The 18,670-nt window shown below is 44.4% G+C and overlaps 1 protein-coding gene across 5 annotated transcripts in view; it reads right to left on the reverse strand.

Moving 5' to 3' along the window:
• Nucleotides 1-18,670, reverse strand: part of USP47 (ubiquitin specific peptidase 47) — a 170,042-nt gene that overhangs the window by 36,219 nt on the left and 115,153 nt on the right. For all 5 annotated transcript variants that reach the window (XM_075927892.2, XM_075927891.2, XM_075927890.2 and 2 more), the window contains 7 exons: nucleotides 15,681-15,891; nucleotides 15,092-15,207; nucleotides 6,067-6,186; nucleotides 3,628-4,396; nucleotides 2,848-3,023; nucleotides 2,564-2,644; nucleotides 998-1,113 (listed from right to left, as the gene is read on the reverse strand). In XM_075927892.2, coding sequence (XP_075784007.2) covers nucleotides 998-1,113; nucleotides 2,564-2,644; nucleotides 2,848-3,023; nucleotides 3,628-4,396; nucleotides 6,067-6,186; nucleotides 15,092-15,207; nucleotides 15,681-15,891 — 1,589 coding nt within the window. The remainder of the gene's footprint in view (nucleotides 1-997; nucleotides 1,114-2,563; nucleotides 2,645-2,847; nucleotides 3,024-3,627; nucleotides 4,397-6,066; nucleotides 6,187-15,091; nucleotides 15,208-15,680; nucleotides 15,892-18,670) is intronic.

Consider the following 18,670-nt stretch of genomic DNA (forward strand, 5'->3'; position numbering starts at 1 on the left):
CAGATTTTGAGAGAGAATAGAGGCAACTTTTTAAAGTTCATAAATCAAATACCATGTGAAATCTAATATAGATACAAAAAGCTGGAGCATCTCATATGTAGGTGGATTACTCAGAAATTATGGCTTCTGAAACCTTGCCCCTGAAAAGAAGACATTGCAAAATTGCCTTATACGAGAGTAGCTCTAGGAAGGATTGTACTTGTTTTACAGAAGCACATATGTTCAGGAGAACATGGAACTTGATTGCATTTGGCCAATGCAGGGATGCCTTATAAGTAGGAAGAAAGAATGGCTTCTACAGCATGAATTGGAAAAAAATGTAGTGCTATCCCCCCAAAGTTTACCCACAGTTTTTCCACACTAAAAACATTTTTTGAGAGAGACACTTAAAGCACGTGTTTGATCACATGGCTCATCTTACAGATCTCTTCTAGCCTTGAGGCAAAAGATTAAAGTGTATGAAAAACCAGAAGAGGCAACAAGTTCTAGCACTGCCACAGAACAGCATTTTTTATTGTGAAGTGTTTTTCTTTTCTTCCCTTTTCTGATTTTAGACAGGTGCTATTATCTGAAACATACCTAACAGGGAATCCCACGGTCACAGGTTAGAAGTGCAAACAGACCTAACACAGAGATCAAAGACATTTCCATTTAAACAGCACTGCCTCAATCTTTCCAGAAGGAATAGAGGCTAGAAATTTATCACCACAAATTAATCTTTTATATTTCCACTTTGGCTCAGACAACACAATAACTGATCACCTTTCAACCATCCATCAAAAAACAAAACAAAACACCAAAGAAACAAAAACAAAAATAAACCAAAACAAAGAACCACAGCAGGGACTGATTATATTAATAATTTCTCCCATAAAGGAGAAACAAAATCTCCTAATATTTGTAGAAGGTCCTTTTGGCTTTTTCTAAGGTACACAAACAGATGTACTTTTAGTTGTATTTAATCCAGCAGTTTTAATCTTAAATGTATGTTCTTTACCTGTCAATAGTAAGATCTAATCCACATTGCTCCGTGAGTTGAGGAAGTAGCTCCTCTTTTGACTGACGCACAGTCATTCCTTTAGCAAAAACAGCATCTAAAAGAAACTTGCATGGCTGTGAACACAAAAAATATATAGCTATTAGTGCTAGCATTGCTTCTTTAGAAAAAGAGTAAGGAAATTAGTATCTCTCATTAATGCTATAGACTTGTTCAATCCCCATCATCCTAGAAAGCGATAGCTGAGAACTTTGTGAGAGCAAGATGCTAAACTACATAACAGCTTTTTAAACAGCTATTTAATGGTCCTTAAATCTCAAATGAGTACTTCATTGTATTATTAAAGAGAGTCACTTATCTATAGCACTACTACAAGACAAGTCTAGTGCAAGATAGCTATCACCACCATACAGGGTCAGACTAACGGTCCACCTAGCCCAGTGTCCTGTCTTGTGAAAGTGGCCAATGCCAGTTGCCCCAGAGGGAATTAAACTGATTCAAAACAGGCTATGCACATGAGTGCTTTAATAGTTTTCATGGCAGCTTATTTCCAGTTCATTCACAAACCAAAAACTTCACTGAAACAAAGGCAAAGTAGTTAAGAGTTAAATATTGACTACCTCATTAAACTTCAGACATGATATACAATATAAAATGATGGCATTTGGTTATTTTTCCTAATAGAATAAATATGGACATTAAAATTATTTGGAAAGCTTTTTTTTTAAAGTGTGTCTTGTCACCACACTGGTGCCATACTTTGATTTTAATGCAATATGTATTGCCTCCATAGGACTTCCTCTATTTAAGAAAAAGGTTCATATTTGAAATAGGGATGTTAGGAAGTGAGTAAATGGATATTCTGTCAACTTCATGATCAGTCAGTAAGGGAGGAAGCCTCTGGGACTTACCCTTCCTTCCCTTGTTGCAGTTCTGTTGTTTAAATGTAGTAAGAACCGGATGGACAGGCTGGCTTCTACAACATTTAAACTGCAGAGACACAGCAGGGGTAGCTCCTGGACCAGGCTTCAGCCGGGACTGAGCCGGGCTTGCTCAGTCCCAGCTTGCACCAGGTCCAGCAGCCATTGTGTACAGGGGGTCCCAGCCACTGTCCACAGGGACAGAGGCTGCTCCAACGGGATGCGAAGCAGCCTCCCACTCCGCTGCCTCTGATAGAGGCAGCAGCAGCACGAGAGAGGGGGCAGGCAGCGCCATGGAGCTGGTGCTAGAAGGAACCTTAAGCCAGCTCCTCCCAACATCAGCTCCTACTCCCCCCACTTTTGCTGCCAGAGGGAAATGCATGTAGTCATGAAGATAGATAAGCCTAGGCTTATTGATCAATTGTCTAGTCGACCAAACGCTGACATCCCTAGTACCTATCTCAGAGTTCTTTCAGTATGAATTGTGTAATTAGGGAAGCTCTCAGGGAAAAAGAAGGCATGGAGTAAAAAGTGAAAATTAAGAGATTTTACCCGTAAGGGTTTTTTGGGAAAATTAAGACTACTCATATTTTGGTGTTTTCATACACTACTTTTATAGAAGATTTTAAAAGATAAAGTTACTTACTTCTGGATCGTTTATCAAAAGCTGGTATACTTTGACTCTGTATTCCCCCTTCTTAAGTGCTCTTCCAAGTCTAATAGATATCTATCAATTAAAAAGATTAGTCATGAGAACGGATATTAAAAATCAAAAGCTAGTTCTTTAATATTGTGTTAGCACTACAAATATAGCAGGGATGCAATGAAATAGGATAACGAATTTCATCCAACATAAACGTTGCCAATCAACCAACTAAGTTCAGTTCTATTGTATACGTTTTCAGTTATTCAAAAGCTCATTTGACTAACCTTATTGTCATCAGAAAATGATGAAAGTGTCTCATTCAGTCGAACACTCTCAAACTCTTGATTGCTGGCATAGACTCGAAAGACCTTGAAGTGAGAGGACAGTACTCCAACGAAGGGCTCCAGGTGTTGCTTGAAGGCAGACAGTGTAATCCTTTTATCAACATGCACCATCAACCCTGAAAAACAAAAATCCAACCTTGTGTTACAAAACTAACATGAAATTTTGCCCATTTAATTTGTCAAAATGTTTCCACATACTTATTCATGGTTGTAATGCTTAAGAGTGCCTGTCATGGAGCAGGCCTCCACTCATGTTTTATCTATATGATATATTTTATGGCCCCAATCACTATATCATCAGTGTGTCTTACAATCATCCATATGCTTATGCTCTAATACCACTGTGAGCTAATACTTCGCTGTTCTCACTTTACAGATGGTAAACTGAGGCAGAGGGAGACTAAGTGTAAAATTTTCAAAAACAACTCAATAGCAGTGAAAAATATACAAGATACTATTTCCAAGAAAATGAAGAATTATGGCTGTCATTTTGTTGCTCACTAGAAAATTTCACTTCTTACAAGAGCTAAATCACTGTAACATGGCTTAGCAAGTGAACATGAAAATATACTGCTGTCATACTGTTAAGCATTTTGAAAAAAGTGTTAAAACTGAGTACTTCAATGGTTTATTCTAATTTTAATTTTTTTAACAGAATGTCTCACTCCATGCTAAAAGCTGGACGAACTAAAGGCATTTTTAATAAAATAGTATACATACATTTCTGTCCTTCTCCTGAACCTTCATCTGCAACATAGTGCTCTGCTTTGAAGTACACGTATTGTGCTTCTTCCCTACTCTTGCCACTTTCGTCATATTCACTGTCAGTTCCAGAATCATCTTCTGCTGTGTCCCACGTTTCTTTTTTTCCTTCATTTGCTTTAGATCTCCTACTACTTGTGATACTATGAGAATCAAGTCCATTACCCAAAGGGATCGGGGCGTTGTCCACATTGCACAAAGTATCACTGCTGTGACTAGAACTAAGAATGTCACTGTCCACTGAACTTGTGCTTCGGTCATTATTCACATCAGAATCTGACCGTTCCTCCGACTGGAAATTTTCTGGATCAGAAATCTGAATTTGGTTTTCAAGTTCTCTGTTTTCTGCAGATGCTAAAGAGTCTACCTCATTCAAAGGTGATTCAATGTTTTCAAAGTCACTTGCTTCTGTGCTTTTGCTACTATCTCCATCCTGCTCTTGTTGGAGTGACAAGCTTTTGAGTTTTTCAGTGCTTTCTTCCAGGATAGCCTCTACAGATCTCATATTGGCAATAGGTCCTTTTACTCTTGCACAGTCTTCATCCAAATTGCCTGAATCTCCACAGGCTTTTTGATTGGCTATCCTTTTAAATTGAGACCCAGGAGATTGTTCTGGCAATGAAACATACAGCCTAATTGTGTTTGCATGACGATCCAAAAGCTTCCACAAATGGGAGTCCGTATATGCCATCTGACGATCCAAAGATTCTGAACTTTCAACAAATACCTAAGCATACAGTAATATAATTATACTACATTGCTATGTTACTTTTAGTATAGGCAGCAACATACAAAATACAAGCGTCCAGAACACACTGGAATAATGACAATATACAAATTATTCCAATCCATTTTTTAAATCCCAGTTCTAGAAGAGACTTAATAAAGAATAGCCAGCTTAACAGCCACTTTGAAAGCAAAACTTTAGTTTTGCATATATTAAACCATACTAAGATTACAGGCAGTCCCCGGGTTACGTACAAGATAGGGACTGTAGGTTTGTTCTTAAGTTGAATTTGTGTGTAAGTCGGAACTGGTACATATTGTAGGGGAAACTCTAGCCAAACATTGCTCCAGAGCTCAGTTTTATTCTCCCACACCTCACTTCCCTCAGTCCTTTATTCTCAAGCTGAGATGTCTGCTGAGAAAAGCTGCTCCGCGTCTCCCTGGTCTGCTGGGGGGAAGCAGCTAGTGCAGGGTTGCCTCACCCCGTTTGTAAGTAGGGATCCGATGCAAGTCGGATTCATGTAACCCGAGGACTGCCTGTACAAGTAAATTGTAAATAGGTGGACAGGGCCCCTACCAGCACTATTTGATGACTGATATTTTGTAGGCCAAATTTTAAAAATCACTCTTCTGCATCCAGAAGGGTAGCAAGTATACAGAGTAAGTCACACCACCTAGATACTGCTAGCACTTAACAATTGTAATACTTTTTTTGTGAATAAGTCAAGGTTAAGATCCTTTCGGAAGACAGACCCTAGGTCTCTTATGTAAATTTATGATATTGCTTAAGAAAATGAAAGCCTTTAAATATATGCATGGCTGATATAAAAGGTTATTTGTATCTTTAAAATCAAGGGTTGTTTTGGTGGGAGGTAAATTCCTGTTTCCCCTTCCTCAAAAGATGCCATAATTTATTAAGGTTCTCTCATATGAAAAGGCTTTCCTGGAAACTCATCTTATCAATACTATTCTTTTGCTCAGCTACAGTGAAATACAAGACCCCCACAAACACCTGCTGATTCAGATGCAATATTCCTATGTAGTAAAGTATCCTAACAGTAAAACATTCTTGACCCCACGCCTCAAAGACAGAAAATAATTAATGGAAAAAATGCCCAGTGTGATCAGATAACCAAGAGTAAATGCCTGACACGGCTACATATGTTGAAGTACAAAATTATTCAAGTTCTCACCTGCACTATGAAACTACTGTTGGAAATATTTACTGCAGATACACTGATTATGGCTACCAGATTGTAAGAACTGGTAGGTTTGTTTGTTTGGGTTTAAGTTCCGAAGGAACTCACATGCCAGGAGCACATATATTGGTCCAGAAACTTGATACAAATTATATTAGTCTATGAGCAATATACTGCCTCCGATGCCTTAATCATAAAATCCTAGCACTAATGTTGAACTTCAGATATCAGCGAGACTGATGAATACTGAAACTGCTCAACCTTGTCCTATCCATCTGGTGTTATATAACTCTCTTAACAATACAAAATTTGTGAGGTTTCCTTAAAGAGAGAAGGGATTTTGAGCTGAAGAAAAACCATAAAGTAAACGATATTGCCAGCTTTTTTACATAAATATTGGAAATGGAAGAAAAGTCTAAGTAATGGTTACAAATATATTAAAAAAGAATGCTTTAAGAACAAGAAATCTTACCTTATTACTTCTAAAAAAGCCTTCTGCTTTCAGTGTTTTGTTGCCCACATTGAGAATACGCAAGTCATTGTAGCAACGTTCCAGTACTATCCGCATTGTTTCAGCAGGCAGATGTACCACCTACAACACCATAATGCAATTTATGAAAAGCAGCATATCCCTTCATAAATATTTTTACTTCACTTCTTAAAACTACCACAGGGGAGGAAAAAGCTTGGTTATTATTAAAAATATGTCAAATACAGAGATGAAACCAACCTAATTAAACTGTTTAAAAGTTTTGAAGGAAACAGTGAAAACCGTTCATTCTGTTTTCACCTTGTCATACAGTATGAAAATAAGTGTACCTTAATGAAATTAGAAGGCAAATTCAGAACAACAACAAAAATTAACTGATACACAATGAACTTTTGAGATTCACTTCTGCATGTGATGAAAAAAACAAACCAATGTTTTAAAGGGCTGGTTAAATCTTTAATAGCTAGACATTTGTAGCCGTGCAAAGGAAGGTAACTCACCTAGTGCAGTAAGTGGACTTCAAGGGATGTCTCTGTGGATGTTCTACATCTGGTGACTAACAAGCGTTTTTGCCCTGTGGTGGCTATGGCTTTGGAATATTACAGAAAGCTGATGATAGTACTGCAGAGCTCACAGAAGTGTCAACTCTAACTCGGCAGGAAAGCGCACAATGCTTACCAAAGGTAAGTTGTGATGCCCAGGTAGCCACTTTTGCAAATGTACATTGTGAAGGGACACAGTGCACAAAGAGACGCTCTAGTAGAATGAGATGTCACATGTAATGTTGGTTGTAAATCCTTAAGGGTTTAGCACAGTATAACAATCTGTGATCCACTTAAGACAGTCTTTGTTTCGATATGGCTTGACTCTTCATTAGCTCGGAGACAGTTACAAAAAGGTTTTCCTGAAGATCTTAGTCCTCCGTATATAAAAGGCCAGAGCTCGTCTAACATCATGTGTGTGTACAGAAGTCTTTGCATGAGGCTTTGTGAAAAACACAGGTAAGTTTACCAGTTCATTTATGTGGAAAGAGGATGCAATCTTGGGTAAGAACTTCAGGTGAGTGTGAAGAGTAACTGTGTCTGTGTGAAATATTGTGAAGAGTAGATCGGCCACAAATGTAGCCAAGTCCCCAATGTGACGAGCTGATGTGATGGCAACCAGAATGGCAATTTTCATGGAGAGATGTGAAAATAAGCCGCAAGTGAGAGGTCAAAGGGTGGTCTGGTTAGGGCCCATAACACTAAACCAAGGTCCCACAGAGGTACAGGCTGTGTGACATCCAGGTGGAAGAGGAGCAGCCCTTTCAAGAATCTCTTGGTTGTTGGGTGCACAAAAACAGACTATCCCTCAATTTTGTGGTGAAAGGCTGTGATGGCCACTAGGTGTACCCTGATGGAACTGAGCAAAAGCGATGCTTGTTTGAGACTAAGGAAATAGTCCAGATGAATGGCAGGGGCACTGATACTGGCTCCTGCCCTTTTGAGATGTACGATGCTGAGAAGTGCTTCCAATTGTAGGCGTAAGACGCATGGGTAGACTCCTTGCTACTATGGATAAGGATTGTGCATATGCTCTCAGAAAACGCTAGTTCACAATGTAAGAGCCATGGAGGAGTCATGCTATTAGGTGCAGCTTACATAGGTCTGGGGAAGTTTGTGTTGTCTGATCCAGGATGAGGAGATTGTGATTGAGAGGAAGTGTGACTGGAGTGAAGACATCCTGAGCAGGAAGGATAGCACAGCTGTCTCAGGCAGGCGGGGGCTATAAATATGATTCTTGCCTTATCTATCCTGATCTTCTGCTCAACTTTGGACAGAAGTGGTATTGGGGAAAAGTGTAGCAAAGCGCGATTTCCATGAAATGAGGAAGGCATCTCTGAGCAAGCCCATCCCAATGGCCGCTCTAGTGAAAAAAACATTTGCATTTGTTATTGAAAGGTGTTGTGAACAGGCTTGTTAGATGACTACCTGCAGAAGAGGAAACGAACCACAGAAGCATTGAGCACACTTTCATGGTGCTAGGGAAAGTATCTGCTGAGAACACCTGCTGTCACATTACTGACACCCTGTATATGAACTGCAGAGAGGTGGATTTTGTGGGCAATGCAAAAAATTCCAGTTTTATGACGTTGGCCCATAGGGATCAAGACCTACCCCTCTCTTGCCAGCGGACACAGCAAACACAGACACTATTGTTTGTAAGGACCCGCATGTGTTTGTTGGCAATGGGGGGGGGGAGGGGAGAGCAAGAAATGTCAGCAGGCATTACGTATAGCACAAAGTTCTAACAAGTTTATGTGTAAAAAAAAAATCTCTTGGGGAGATCATAAACGCTGAACAGTTTCTCGCGAAGATGAGCTCCCCAGCCTGCGCGAGAGGAGTGTGTAGTGATTGTGCATGAGGGGACTGAGGGAGAAATGGAACACTCAAGCACATATTGGATTGTTTGGTCCACCAGAGGGGGGATGCTTTGATGTTGTGAGGTATAGTGAGCTGAAGCGACATGGGATGCCTAGGAGGCTTGTAGACAGTGGAAAACCAGATCTGTAGGCAGCACATTTCTAGGTGAGCTTGTGAAACCACAAAGGTAGTGGCTGCCATGACTCAGAAGGTCTAAGCAGTCCCTAGCCATACTATGGGAGGAAAAAAAGTTATGTGACTAGATTTGGATAGTGAGAAACCTGTTGTGAGGTAAGTAGGCTCATGCCGAAGTGGAGTCTAAGCAGGCTCTGATAAACTGTGACCTGTGAGGGATGGATAGTCAACTTCTACGTCTCTCCAGAGACCAAGCTTCTGAAAACACTATATGGTTGTTGCAGTTATGTAAATTGCCTTGGTCTGTGATGTAGCCTCAAGAAAGCAGTGGCTGAGATAAGAAAAATAATGATCCCCGTAATGTGAATGAGAGCAGTGACTATGGCCAGCATGTTGAAAAAAAACTTGGTGCTGTGGACAGACTGAAGGATAGGACTGAATATTGATAGTGGTCTGCGCCTACCATGAAGTGCAGGAATCTCCCCATGCAGAACGTAATAGGACATGACAGTAAGCATCCTGAAGGTTGAGGGCTGAAAACTAGTCCCCTTGTTGTGCAGCAGATGTAACAGCTAGGTCTGAGTGCTGCACGCAAAGCAACAGTGCTGCCAGTGTCTCCAAATGTAGGAATATATGGTGCCGATGGAGTGGTCGGTGCTCAAGGGAGAGAATATTGGTAGGTCTGCGGCACCAAAGATACGATTGGTGCCAAAGCCCTGGTTGCTGCTGGCAGTGCTAAAGTCCTCATAGGTGCCATCAGTACCACAGACTTCAAAGGCACTGCTGGAGCCGTTGGATCCAGTGCCAAGGGGTGTGCCGGTGCCATCAGCTTAGGGGCCTAAGTTTTCGTTGGAACCCAGAGCACCAAAGATCGTGCCGACGACGGCACCACTGTTATTGCCAGTGCAGTAACTTTTGCCTCTGACGGTTTGGGATGTCTGGACTATTTGGGATTGGTACCTGAGCCGGCCAAGTGGTGCCGCAGTGCCTGAAGTACTGGGGACATCATAGGTGCTGATGTTTGATGACCGACCACAGCTTTGAGAGGGAAGGTTTCTTGGCACAGAGGTCCCTGTGAGGTACTGATGAGCTCCTCTTCTAAGGTGCCTTCTTGCCCTGAGAACATGGGGTGAACATACTACCCTGGTTGTGATCCCAGATCACAAGCAGGGTGCAGATTCTTTTCAAGTAAAATCAAATTTAGTCAAAGGTCTCTGTGCCTGTGAGTCCTGGCCTTAAGTTTCGCGCAGTGAGGGCAGACCTGAGGCAAATGGTCTTCTCCTAGGCATCTGACACATTGAGAATGTCTATCAGAAACAGGCATCGCCTCTCTTCAAGAGACGCAGAGTTTGAAGCTTGATCGCCAAGCATCTTGATTAAAGGTTTTTTGGTTTTTTTTAAACTAACTCAATACCAAGGCTACATCTAGATTGCAAGCTCCTTTCGGAATAAACTTTTCCAGAAGAGATCTTCCGAAAAACCTTATTTCAAAATAGCATGTCCACACACAAAAAGCACAATCAAATAGCAATTTGCTATTTTGAAAGATAGCATCCACACTGATTGGCATTTAAGGCTACCAGGGTCCAGTTCAGGCAGGGAATTAGCTCAGCAGTTGCTCCCGGGTGTTGTTGCCTGAGGTTAGATGAGACACGTGCTTAAAGGGACCTCCCTGGACAGCTGTTTCTCAGCTTTTTCTGCTTGCTTGCCTACCTCTCCGAGAGACAGCAAAGCATTTGCACTGTGTGCTCTGGTTGCCCAGCTTTTGGACACCACAGCACACTACTTGTCGTGGAATCAGAGCAGGATGCCTTTATGGCTCTGCAGAAGATTGACTCTGAGCTCATCAGCAAGGCCCTTGCAACTGCACCCCATAGTGGAGAGAAGGTTCTGGAGGTCCGACAGCTGGGACTGGCTGATGGGACTGGCTGAAGTAGTGGCTCCAGAACTTCTGTATGAGGAAGGCGACTTTCATGGACTTGTGTGCCTGGCTCGCACCGTCCTCCGTCGATGGGACACTCAAATGTGACCCACCATCCCCCTGGAGAAGAGGGTCGCTATCACTATATGAAAGCTCGTCACCCCCAGCCAGTCTGTGGGCAACCAGTTCGACATGGGAAAGTCCACCGTTGGGGCCCTCCTCACAGAGGTAAGGCACTCTTGGGTTGCAATCCCGGGGGGTGGGAGAGTAGTACTAGAAAGGGGGATCCTCGAGAAAGAGGGGTTAGGGATACAGGGGAGGAAGCCCCGTCCCTGAGGAGTTCTGCAGTCCTACCCTCACACAATCCTGCAAAGGGGAAGCAGCCGCCTCTGGGATGTTGGGGGGAGGGGAGCGGAAGAACCTCCCAAGGGCTCAGGCACCCTCTTTGATTCTCCGTTTTGTGTCTGTCTCCTGCAGGTGGTGAGGGCCATAAACACCATACTGCTGTGTAGGGTCATCCTCCTGGGAGACCTGGACCCCCATCATGGCTGGATTTGCTGTCTTAGGCTTCCCCAACTGAGGGGAGGCCATAGATGGAACTCTCATCTCTATCTGGGCCCCAGAACATCCAGCCATCTTGTACATTAACTGCAAGGGCTATTTTTCAATGGTCCTGCAGGCCCTGGTCAACCACTGCAGACAGTTTACAGACATTTTTGTAGGGTGGCCGGGGACGGCGCAGAATACCCATGTCTTTAGAAACTCCAGCCTCCTACCAGAAGTTGGAGGCTGGCACATTCTTCCCCCAGCGTGATTTGAGGGCCAGGGATGTGCAGATGCCACTGTGCATTGCGGGGGATGTGACCTCTCCCCTCATCCTGTGGCTGATGAAGCCGTACACCAGCCACCTGGACCTGAGCAGAGAGTATTTCAATGCTCGCCTGGGCAGGGCTCACATCCAGGCTGAATGAGTCTTCAGCCACGTGATAGCAAGGTTCAGATGCCTCCTAACCTGCCTTGATGTGGGGGAGCACATCATCTCCCAGGTGGTTTCAGCCTGTTGTGTTCTCCACAACATTGTGGAGAGCAGGGGGAAGGCCTTCCTTCCAGGGTGGGGGGCAGAAGCTGGACAGGAGGGATGGGCCTTCCGGCAGCCACACACAGCACCCATCCGGCAGGCCCATCCGGTGGGGGTGCGCATCCACAAGGCCCTGAGGGAGAGTATCTCTGAAGGCCCCAGTAACTCTCCCCAGAGCCTCCCACTAGTGGCGTGTGCCTTGCCCCTCTCTGCCTTTCCCACAAAACCCCTCCCTTCTCCACTTCCTTGTACACTCAATAAAAACAACAACTTGTGTTAAAAAATTTTTTTTTCAAATAAAAGTAACTAGGGAAGAGTGGGGCTGAGAATCTGGATATGGGAAGGGAGAAGGGGGACTCAGAGCTGGGGCTGGGAGTGGAGCATGGTGTGGCTGTAAATTCCACCTCAGGTCCGGAGACCTCAGCAACTTCGGGGGTGGGAAGATCCAGGGACAATAGGGGGATAGGCATGAGGGGAGGCTGGAGGGGGGTCAGGCAAGGGAGGGGGAGCAGTGGCTGGAGCATGGACTGGACCATGGGACTGGTGCCGGGTACGCGGTGCTGCACCAGCTTGGTCCACATTTGGGCCCAACATTGAGCATCCTTCTGGGCCAGCGTCTGATACATGTCCCGGAGGGCAGCCATGTGCTCCCTCGTGAGGTCCTTGTGGACCCTCTGATGCCTGCGGCTCTCCTGGGGTTGGATGGCTAGCTCTGCTGGTTTCGATCGCCCCACAGTCACGGCTGGGGACAAAAAAGAGATAGTCAGTCAATCATGCCTAGAGACACTGTCCATGAGGTCTTGCCCTCATCAGCGAGGTGAGAGCAACAGTCCTTGGGGCAGAGGAGGGTGATGTCCCGGGAGCAAGGCCATGTGTGGTCTGGACAGCGGGTGCATACTTCCCGCCCTCTATCCCAGCCACACTGGGATCCCATGGCCGGTAGGGGCCTAGAGCAGCCTCAAATTCCACCGGGGCTGTGCACACACCTGCACCTAGCAGTGCAGTCCCTGGGAGTGGGTGGTGCTTTGAGTGTGCAGGCATGCCTGTGTGTAGCACTCCAGAGTGTGCGTGCAGGTCTGTGTGTGCCCTTGTCCCCAGCCTCCTTCCAGCAGTGGCTGCTGTGGGAGGGAATCCCCCGCACAGGGGTCAGATGTGTGTCTGGCCTCTCCAGAGTCTGTGAGCAGGAACCCAATGGTGCTCCGGGTGTGCCTTATGGGGCTGCATGGCACAGACTGATGCTGCAAGTGCATCCATGTTCATGGACTGCAGGGTGAGGGCCAGACCGAAAATGCCAAGCAATAATCGCACTACAGCCCCTCAGTGCTCACCACCTCCACCCTGTGCGTGTGGAAAAACTAAAAGCACTCATCTGATGATCCCTTTCCAGCCTTGGAAAATGCCTGGGACAGATACCGTGCTTGGGGTACCAGCTCCAAAGTGATAGTCACGGTGCTGCTCTCTTCTTCCTCCTCCAGCTCATCATCCTCATCTTCCTCCTCCTCCTGGGCTGGGACCCCGAGGTGGGTGACAATGGCCGTCTCCACCCCGAGTCCACGACCAGGGGTGGGAAGGGGCTGCACTGCCCCCTTAGGATGTGATGGAGTTCATTCTAATAAGGGCAGAAGTGGCGTTCTGCACTGAAGCAAGAGCTGAGTTCCCTAGCCCTGGCATAGCCTTGTTGGAGCTCCTTAACCTTGCTCCTAACTTGCACCCGAGTCCTGGGGTGGTGGCACCTCATGGGCCAGGGTCTCAGCCATTAGGCCATATATGGCCGCATTCCTGCATCTGGAGCGGAGATCCTGGAGAGTCTCCTTCTCACCCAATACCTTCAGGAGGGCCAGGATCTCTGACCCAGACCAGGACAGTGCATGTATTTTCCTGCCCCTGGCAGGCTACTGGGAGCCCTCTGCATGGCTCCCTGGGATGGGCAAGGGGTTCTTGAGGCTGGGTCATGGGTGCCCACAATATGGCAGTGGCAGCCGTGCGGTGAGGTGCAGCTCCAAAGGCCAGCTTCCTGCCACAACCCTTGTCCTGGGTGCCTGCAGCTTTAAGAACTGCCCGGAGACAGGAACTAGAAAGTTGCAATGAGTGCAGAAGGAGTGGCAAGCAGGGCATCTGTGTTATTTCCTGGAAGCCTCCTTTTTTGACAGAACTCCCTTTTCTGCGTCCACACGTGCCCCTCTCAGGAAAAAAAAAGCATTATTCCTCATAGAATGAAGTTTACCTCCATTGGAAGAAGCCCTCTGTTATAACGCAGTTGCACTGTGGATGCAAGTATTGTTTTTCCGGAAAAACAGCCGTAATTCCGGAAAAACACTGCCATGTAGACCTTAAATTAACAATAACTGTAACATGAAGAACCAGATCTAAAGAACCATCTAAATCTGAGAATAATGCAGAGCATTGCGAAGCTTCGTCTCAGGACGAGGATGGTTAAGAAGGAACTGGAGGGCTCAGGCCATGCATGCGACTGTTGCACATGGTCTGTGCAGGGACTGCTTGAAAAATCTCCAACTCAAGCACCAGGATGGCAACAAAACAAGACGTAGAGCATCCACGGGGACATCTATCGAAGTAGTAGTTAAGACAACGGTGAAAAGAATGCCATCTCATTCTTTTGGACATAATCTGACTATGTAAGGAGGAAAGGAAATCATTTCCTGAAGCATCAAGTATTCCCCTCTGGTCAGGCATCTGAAGTTTTGACATAGCAACTTGTGAGAAATTTTTTTAAAAATAAACAAAAATGGCCTGTTTTAAACCCTATGAAATAGAAACATCTTCAAATTTTTGAACTTCACGGATGATTTTTTCCTTCATTTTTCTAGTGATATTTCATATTAGGAAGAGTTATGCAGGAAGTTACTTTAGGACTGATTAAGCGGTTTTATTCCAGTGCAATTATAAGTGTTAGTGGAGATAAGGTAGTCTTATGCCAATGCAACCAAATTAACCCCTTATGCCATATAAAGCTGACAAAAGTGGTATACTACAAGTGCAATAAACATTGTAATCCCATAATATAACAAATACTACCTCACCTATTTAGAAACTGAAACTCTTACTTCTGGGTTATCCTGGAGTTTGAGCCACATAATTTCCAAGTGTTACATGAATGAGTGATTCCCTAATGAACCTCTGAGGGGCAGCACAGAACTTTCATTTCTGGGGACAAGGGACTTCATCATGATTCTTGGCTCTTCTCAGGGATGGAGAGGACTCTCCAACACCACATGTTGTTCCCGGACACCTAGCATGCTGCTTACACAGCAGGCCTGTGAGGGAATGAGTCTTTGCATGGAACTGTACATGTCTTTTGCTTTGTCGATGTCACAGGAAATTTCCTTGGGCTGGATTTGCGGCTTTTATGTAGTCTGAAGACATGGAAGCAGCATGAGATTTTCACCCAAGGCATTTAAAATCATATTATGTTTTCATATTTAGACAATTAAAAACATAGCTAAAAGTTACCTTTGAAATGAGTTGCTTGAATTCAGTAACTGTTTGATTCAAATAAGCTCGCACACTGAGGGAAGGAGCAACTGATTCAGTTTTTAGGTCTACTACATGAACCTTCACCATTACTTCTGTAGCAAGGAGAAAATATATTATGAAATATTATGATTCAGTAAAAAAACCCAAAACAGAAGTGTGATATTAACAGTATAACATGCCGAATATCATTAAATATACATAGGTTTTAATTCACACACATAGCAGTCAAAATCATAGCATTCTACTTTCAGGCAGTAAGATAAGCAACTAATTTAAGGACAACTAGAGAAATATGTTATCCAGTGTATTGTCTAATCATAGCAATACTTTCTAGCCCTGCTCTAATTAGAAGACTACCAGCACCTGCTACATAAAAGTATAACAAATACAATAGTTAACACTTATGAATGCTGCAAGTTTTACTAGAATGTAATACAAGAAAAAATCTCATCCATTTGCACTCAAGTATTTTTATTTCACATTACAGAATTTGTATTTATCATTATCACACTATACATTAAAAAACTTTAAGCTGATTTTGGATTTATTGAACTATATTCCTTACCACCAGGTTTATAACTCTGGAAAACTTGGTCAGGTCTTCTTGTTTCCAAAAGTAAGTCAAACATGTATGTTGATTTGACTCCTCCAAGTAACAATCCCATTGGTGTGTCCTCCTCCTCCTCTTCAAATGATCTCTCCAAATAATCATGGAACTCATCATATTTAACAAGACGACAGCAGTCCAGAGAAACTGCTTCTTCTATATCCATTATCTAAATATAAATGTAGAGAAATACAATTAAATACTATTTCACAACAGTTTTAACATAATGCATTTCTCCTCCCTCACAATAGCCCTTTGAGAATCCAAACATGGTTCTTCACATGACTCCTGAAGTAGCCAAAGTAATACTATCATCACTATTTCTCCCACACATCTCTTAACATACACAGTATTTACTACTTGGATTCTGGCTTTGCATGCCACACAATCTTAAAGAAAAGCTAAAGAGCTGCTATGCTCAGAATTTAATTATACTTAATTTATCAGGAGAACAACAGAAGAATATTTACAAGTTTGTTTTTCAAATTAGACAGAGTGGCTGAAGACAAATTTGTCCTGTTCAAAGTAAATGTGACTAGGGAGAAGAGAAGAATGCAAGTGAAAGCAAGAGCAGTGAGGAGAAATGATTGTGGAAACAGGGACGTTGAGCACCTGAAGACACAATCCAAGAAAAATGGCCCTAGACAGTAGAGAAGGCTGCATTTTGGCTGGAGGCAGTGACTTTAGGTATAGGTGCTGTCAGCCCCAAATAATGGAGTCATGTAATCACATCACAATATGAACTTAAGCTCCTATTCCATAATTGCAAAGGAAAGCTTGAAAATGTGATGTAAAAGCAACTGTTGCAGCAGCAACAATTACAGACAGCTAAAACAGTAACTGTAAGATGGATGAATTGCCCTATGCATCTAAACTGGGATACTCAAGAGTCTCTGCTCTGGAGGGCCATGCTAACACCAACACGAGCAGAGAGCATGGAGTGAGGCATGAATAAGAAAGCAGCAAGTATAACCCATCCATCCAAAGCGATACACGCCAGTTGCTAGGGTTACCAGAGGGGCTTACATGCTGCCACTAGTTTTTTGCAGAGGTTTGGGAGGGAGCACAGACTAACCTTGTTGACTCTTCTAGGAAGTGCTGGAAACCCATTGGCTACGTCTACACTGGCCCCCTTTTCCGGAAATGCTTAAAACGGAACAGTTTTCCGTTATAAGTATTTCCGGAAAAAGCGCATCTACATTGGCAGGATGCTTTTCCGGAAAAGCACTTTTTCCGGAAAAGCGTCCGTGGCCAATGTAGATGCGCTTTTCCGGAAAAAAGCCCTGATTGTCATTTTCGCGATCGGGGCTTTTTTGCGGAAAAGACTACTGTGCTGTCTACACTGGCACTTTTCTGGAACAGTTTTTCCGGAAAAGGACTTTTGCCCAAACGGGGGCAGCATAGTTTTTCCCGGAAAAACACTGACAATTTTACAGTAGATCGTCATTGCTTTTCCGGAAAAGCGGCTGCTTTTCTGGAATAAGTGGCCCAGTGTAGACACAACTATTATGTCTGTCCCCCAACTCCCTTGCCACTACCACACTGATTAATCAGTCCCTAGTCTGGATGTACTTTATAGCTACTCTGCACTGATTAGACCTCTACTGGAATACTGCGTCCAGTTCTGGGCACCACATTTCAAGAAATATGTGGAGAAATTGGAGAGGATCCAGAGAAGAGCAACAAAAATGATTTAAAGTCTAGAAAACATGAGTTATGATGGAAGGCTGAAGGAATTGGGCTTGTTTTGTTTGAAAGAGAACACTGAGGGGACAGGATAGTGCTTTTCAGGTATCTAAAAGGGTGTCACGGAGGAGGCGGGTGGGGAAATTGTTGTCCTATCATCAGAGGCCAAAGACAACTGCAGCAAGGGAGGTTTATGCTGAACATTAGGAAAAACTTCCTAACTGTCAGGATGGTTAAACACTGAAATAAGTTGCTTAGGGAGGTTGTGGAATCTCCATCACTGGGCATATTTAAGAGTAGGTTAGACAAACATCTATCAGGGATGATCTAGACAGTGCTTGGTCCTGCTGTGAGGGCAGGGGACTGGACTTGATCTCTCAAGGTCCCCTCCAGTTCTAGTTTTCTATGATTCTACAGGTCTTAAAAATATGATTATCACATGCTTCTTTTAGTTTAGCTGAAAAACGTAATCTTTTGGCCTCCTAGAATTACAAATAATTGCCACTGGATCAACTGTTCAGAAGCCTTCATGACAGAATTATCTTTTACTTATATTTACTAGGGGCAGTGCCCCCTGCTCACTACACTCACCAACCCCTGTCTCTGGAGGTAGGCAGCCTCGAATCTCCCCCTCGTCCCCTCGCTGCTGAGGAGGGCCAAGCCAAGGTGTGGCAGCTCTGGCCTCCCCCCGGCTGCCAGCGAAGGCTAGGCCCAGCTCTCCCCACACCAGCCGTTGGGCAGGGATGAGGCTAGGCCAGCCTTGGTTTCCCCCTGCTCTCCCCCACCCCTCCACCATCAGGCAGGGCCAAGGTCAGGCCAGCCCTGGCTCTCTCCCCACCCTCCATAACCTGTACTTCAATTTGATCCTCCTGCCTCCATTCCTGCACTCAGCATCCTCCTGAACTCCTCTCCCCACATTGCCTATCTCTACCCCCACCTGCTTCCTCCATTCCTACACCCCCATCCTACCCTAACCCCTCCCCACCGCCATAATGTCAATCCCGTTTCTATTCCTATATCCCTCTCACCCCCACTATTCCCCCCTTACTGCACAACCCATCCCCACATAAATCCTATCCCCCTTCCTCCTTCCCTAAACACACCCTTCCCCCTCCCATGATTCATCGAGCTGCTTGCCCCTCCCACCCAGGAGCACCACCAGGTTGGGCAGCACAGTCTCAGCCACCACAGCAGGAACAACAGCCCGCCCCCAGCCTTTATGAATGGGCCTGCTGGAGGACCCTTGCTCTGTGGCGAGCCCA

The sequence above is a fragment of the Pelodiscus sinensis genome, chromosome 5, assembly GCF_052426305.1.
Source record: "Pelodiscus sinensis isolate ZL-2025 chromosome 5, ASM5242630v1, whole genome shotgun sequence".
NCBI classification, from domain to species: domain Eukaryota; kingdom Metazoa; phylum Chordata; order Testudines; family Trionychidae; genus Pelodiscus; species Pelodiscus sinensis.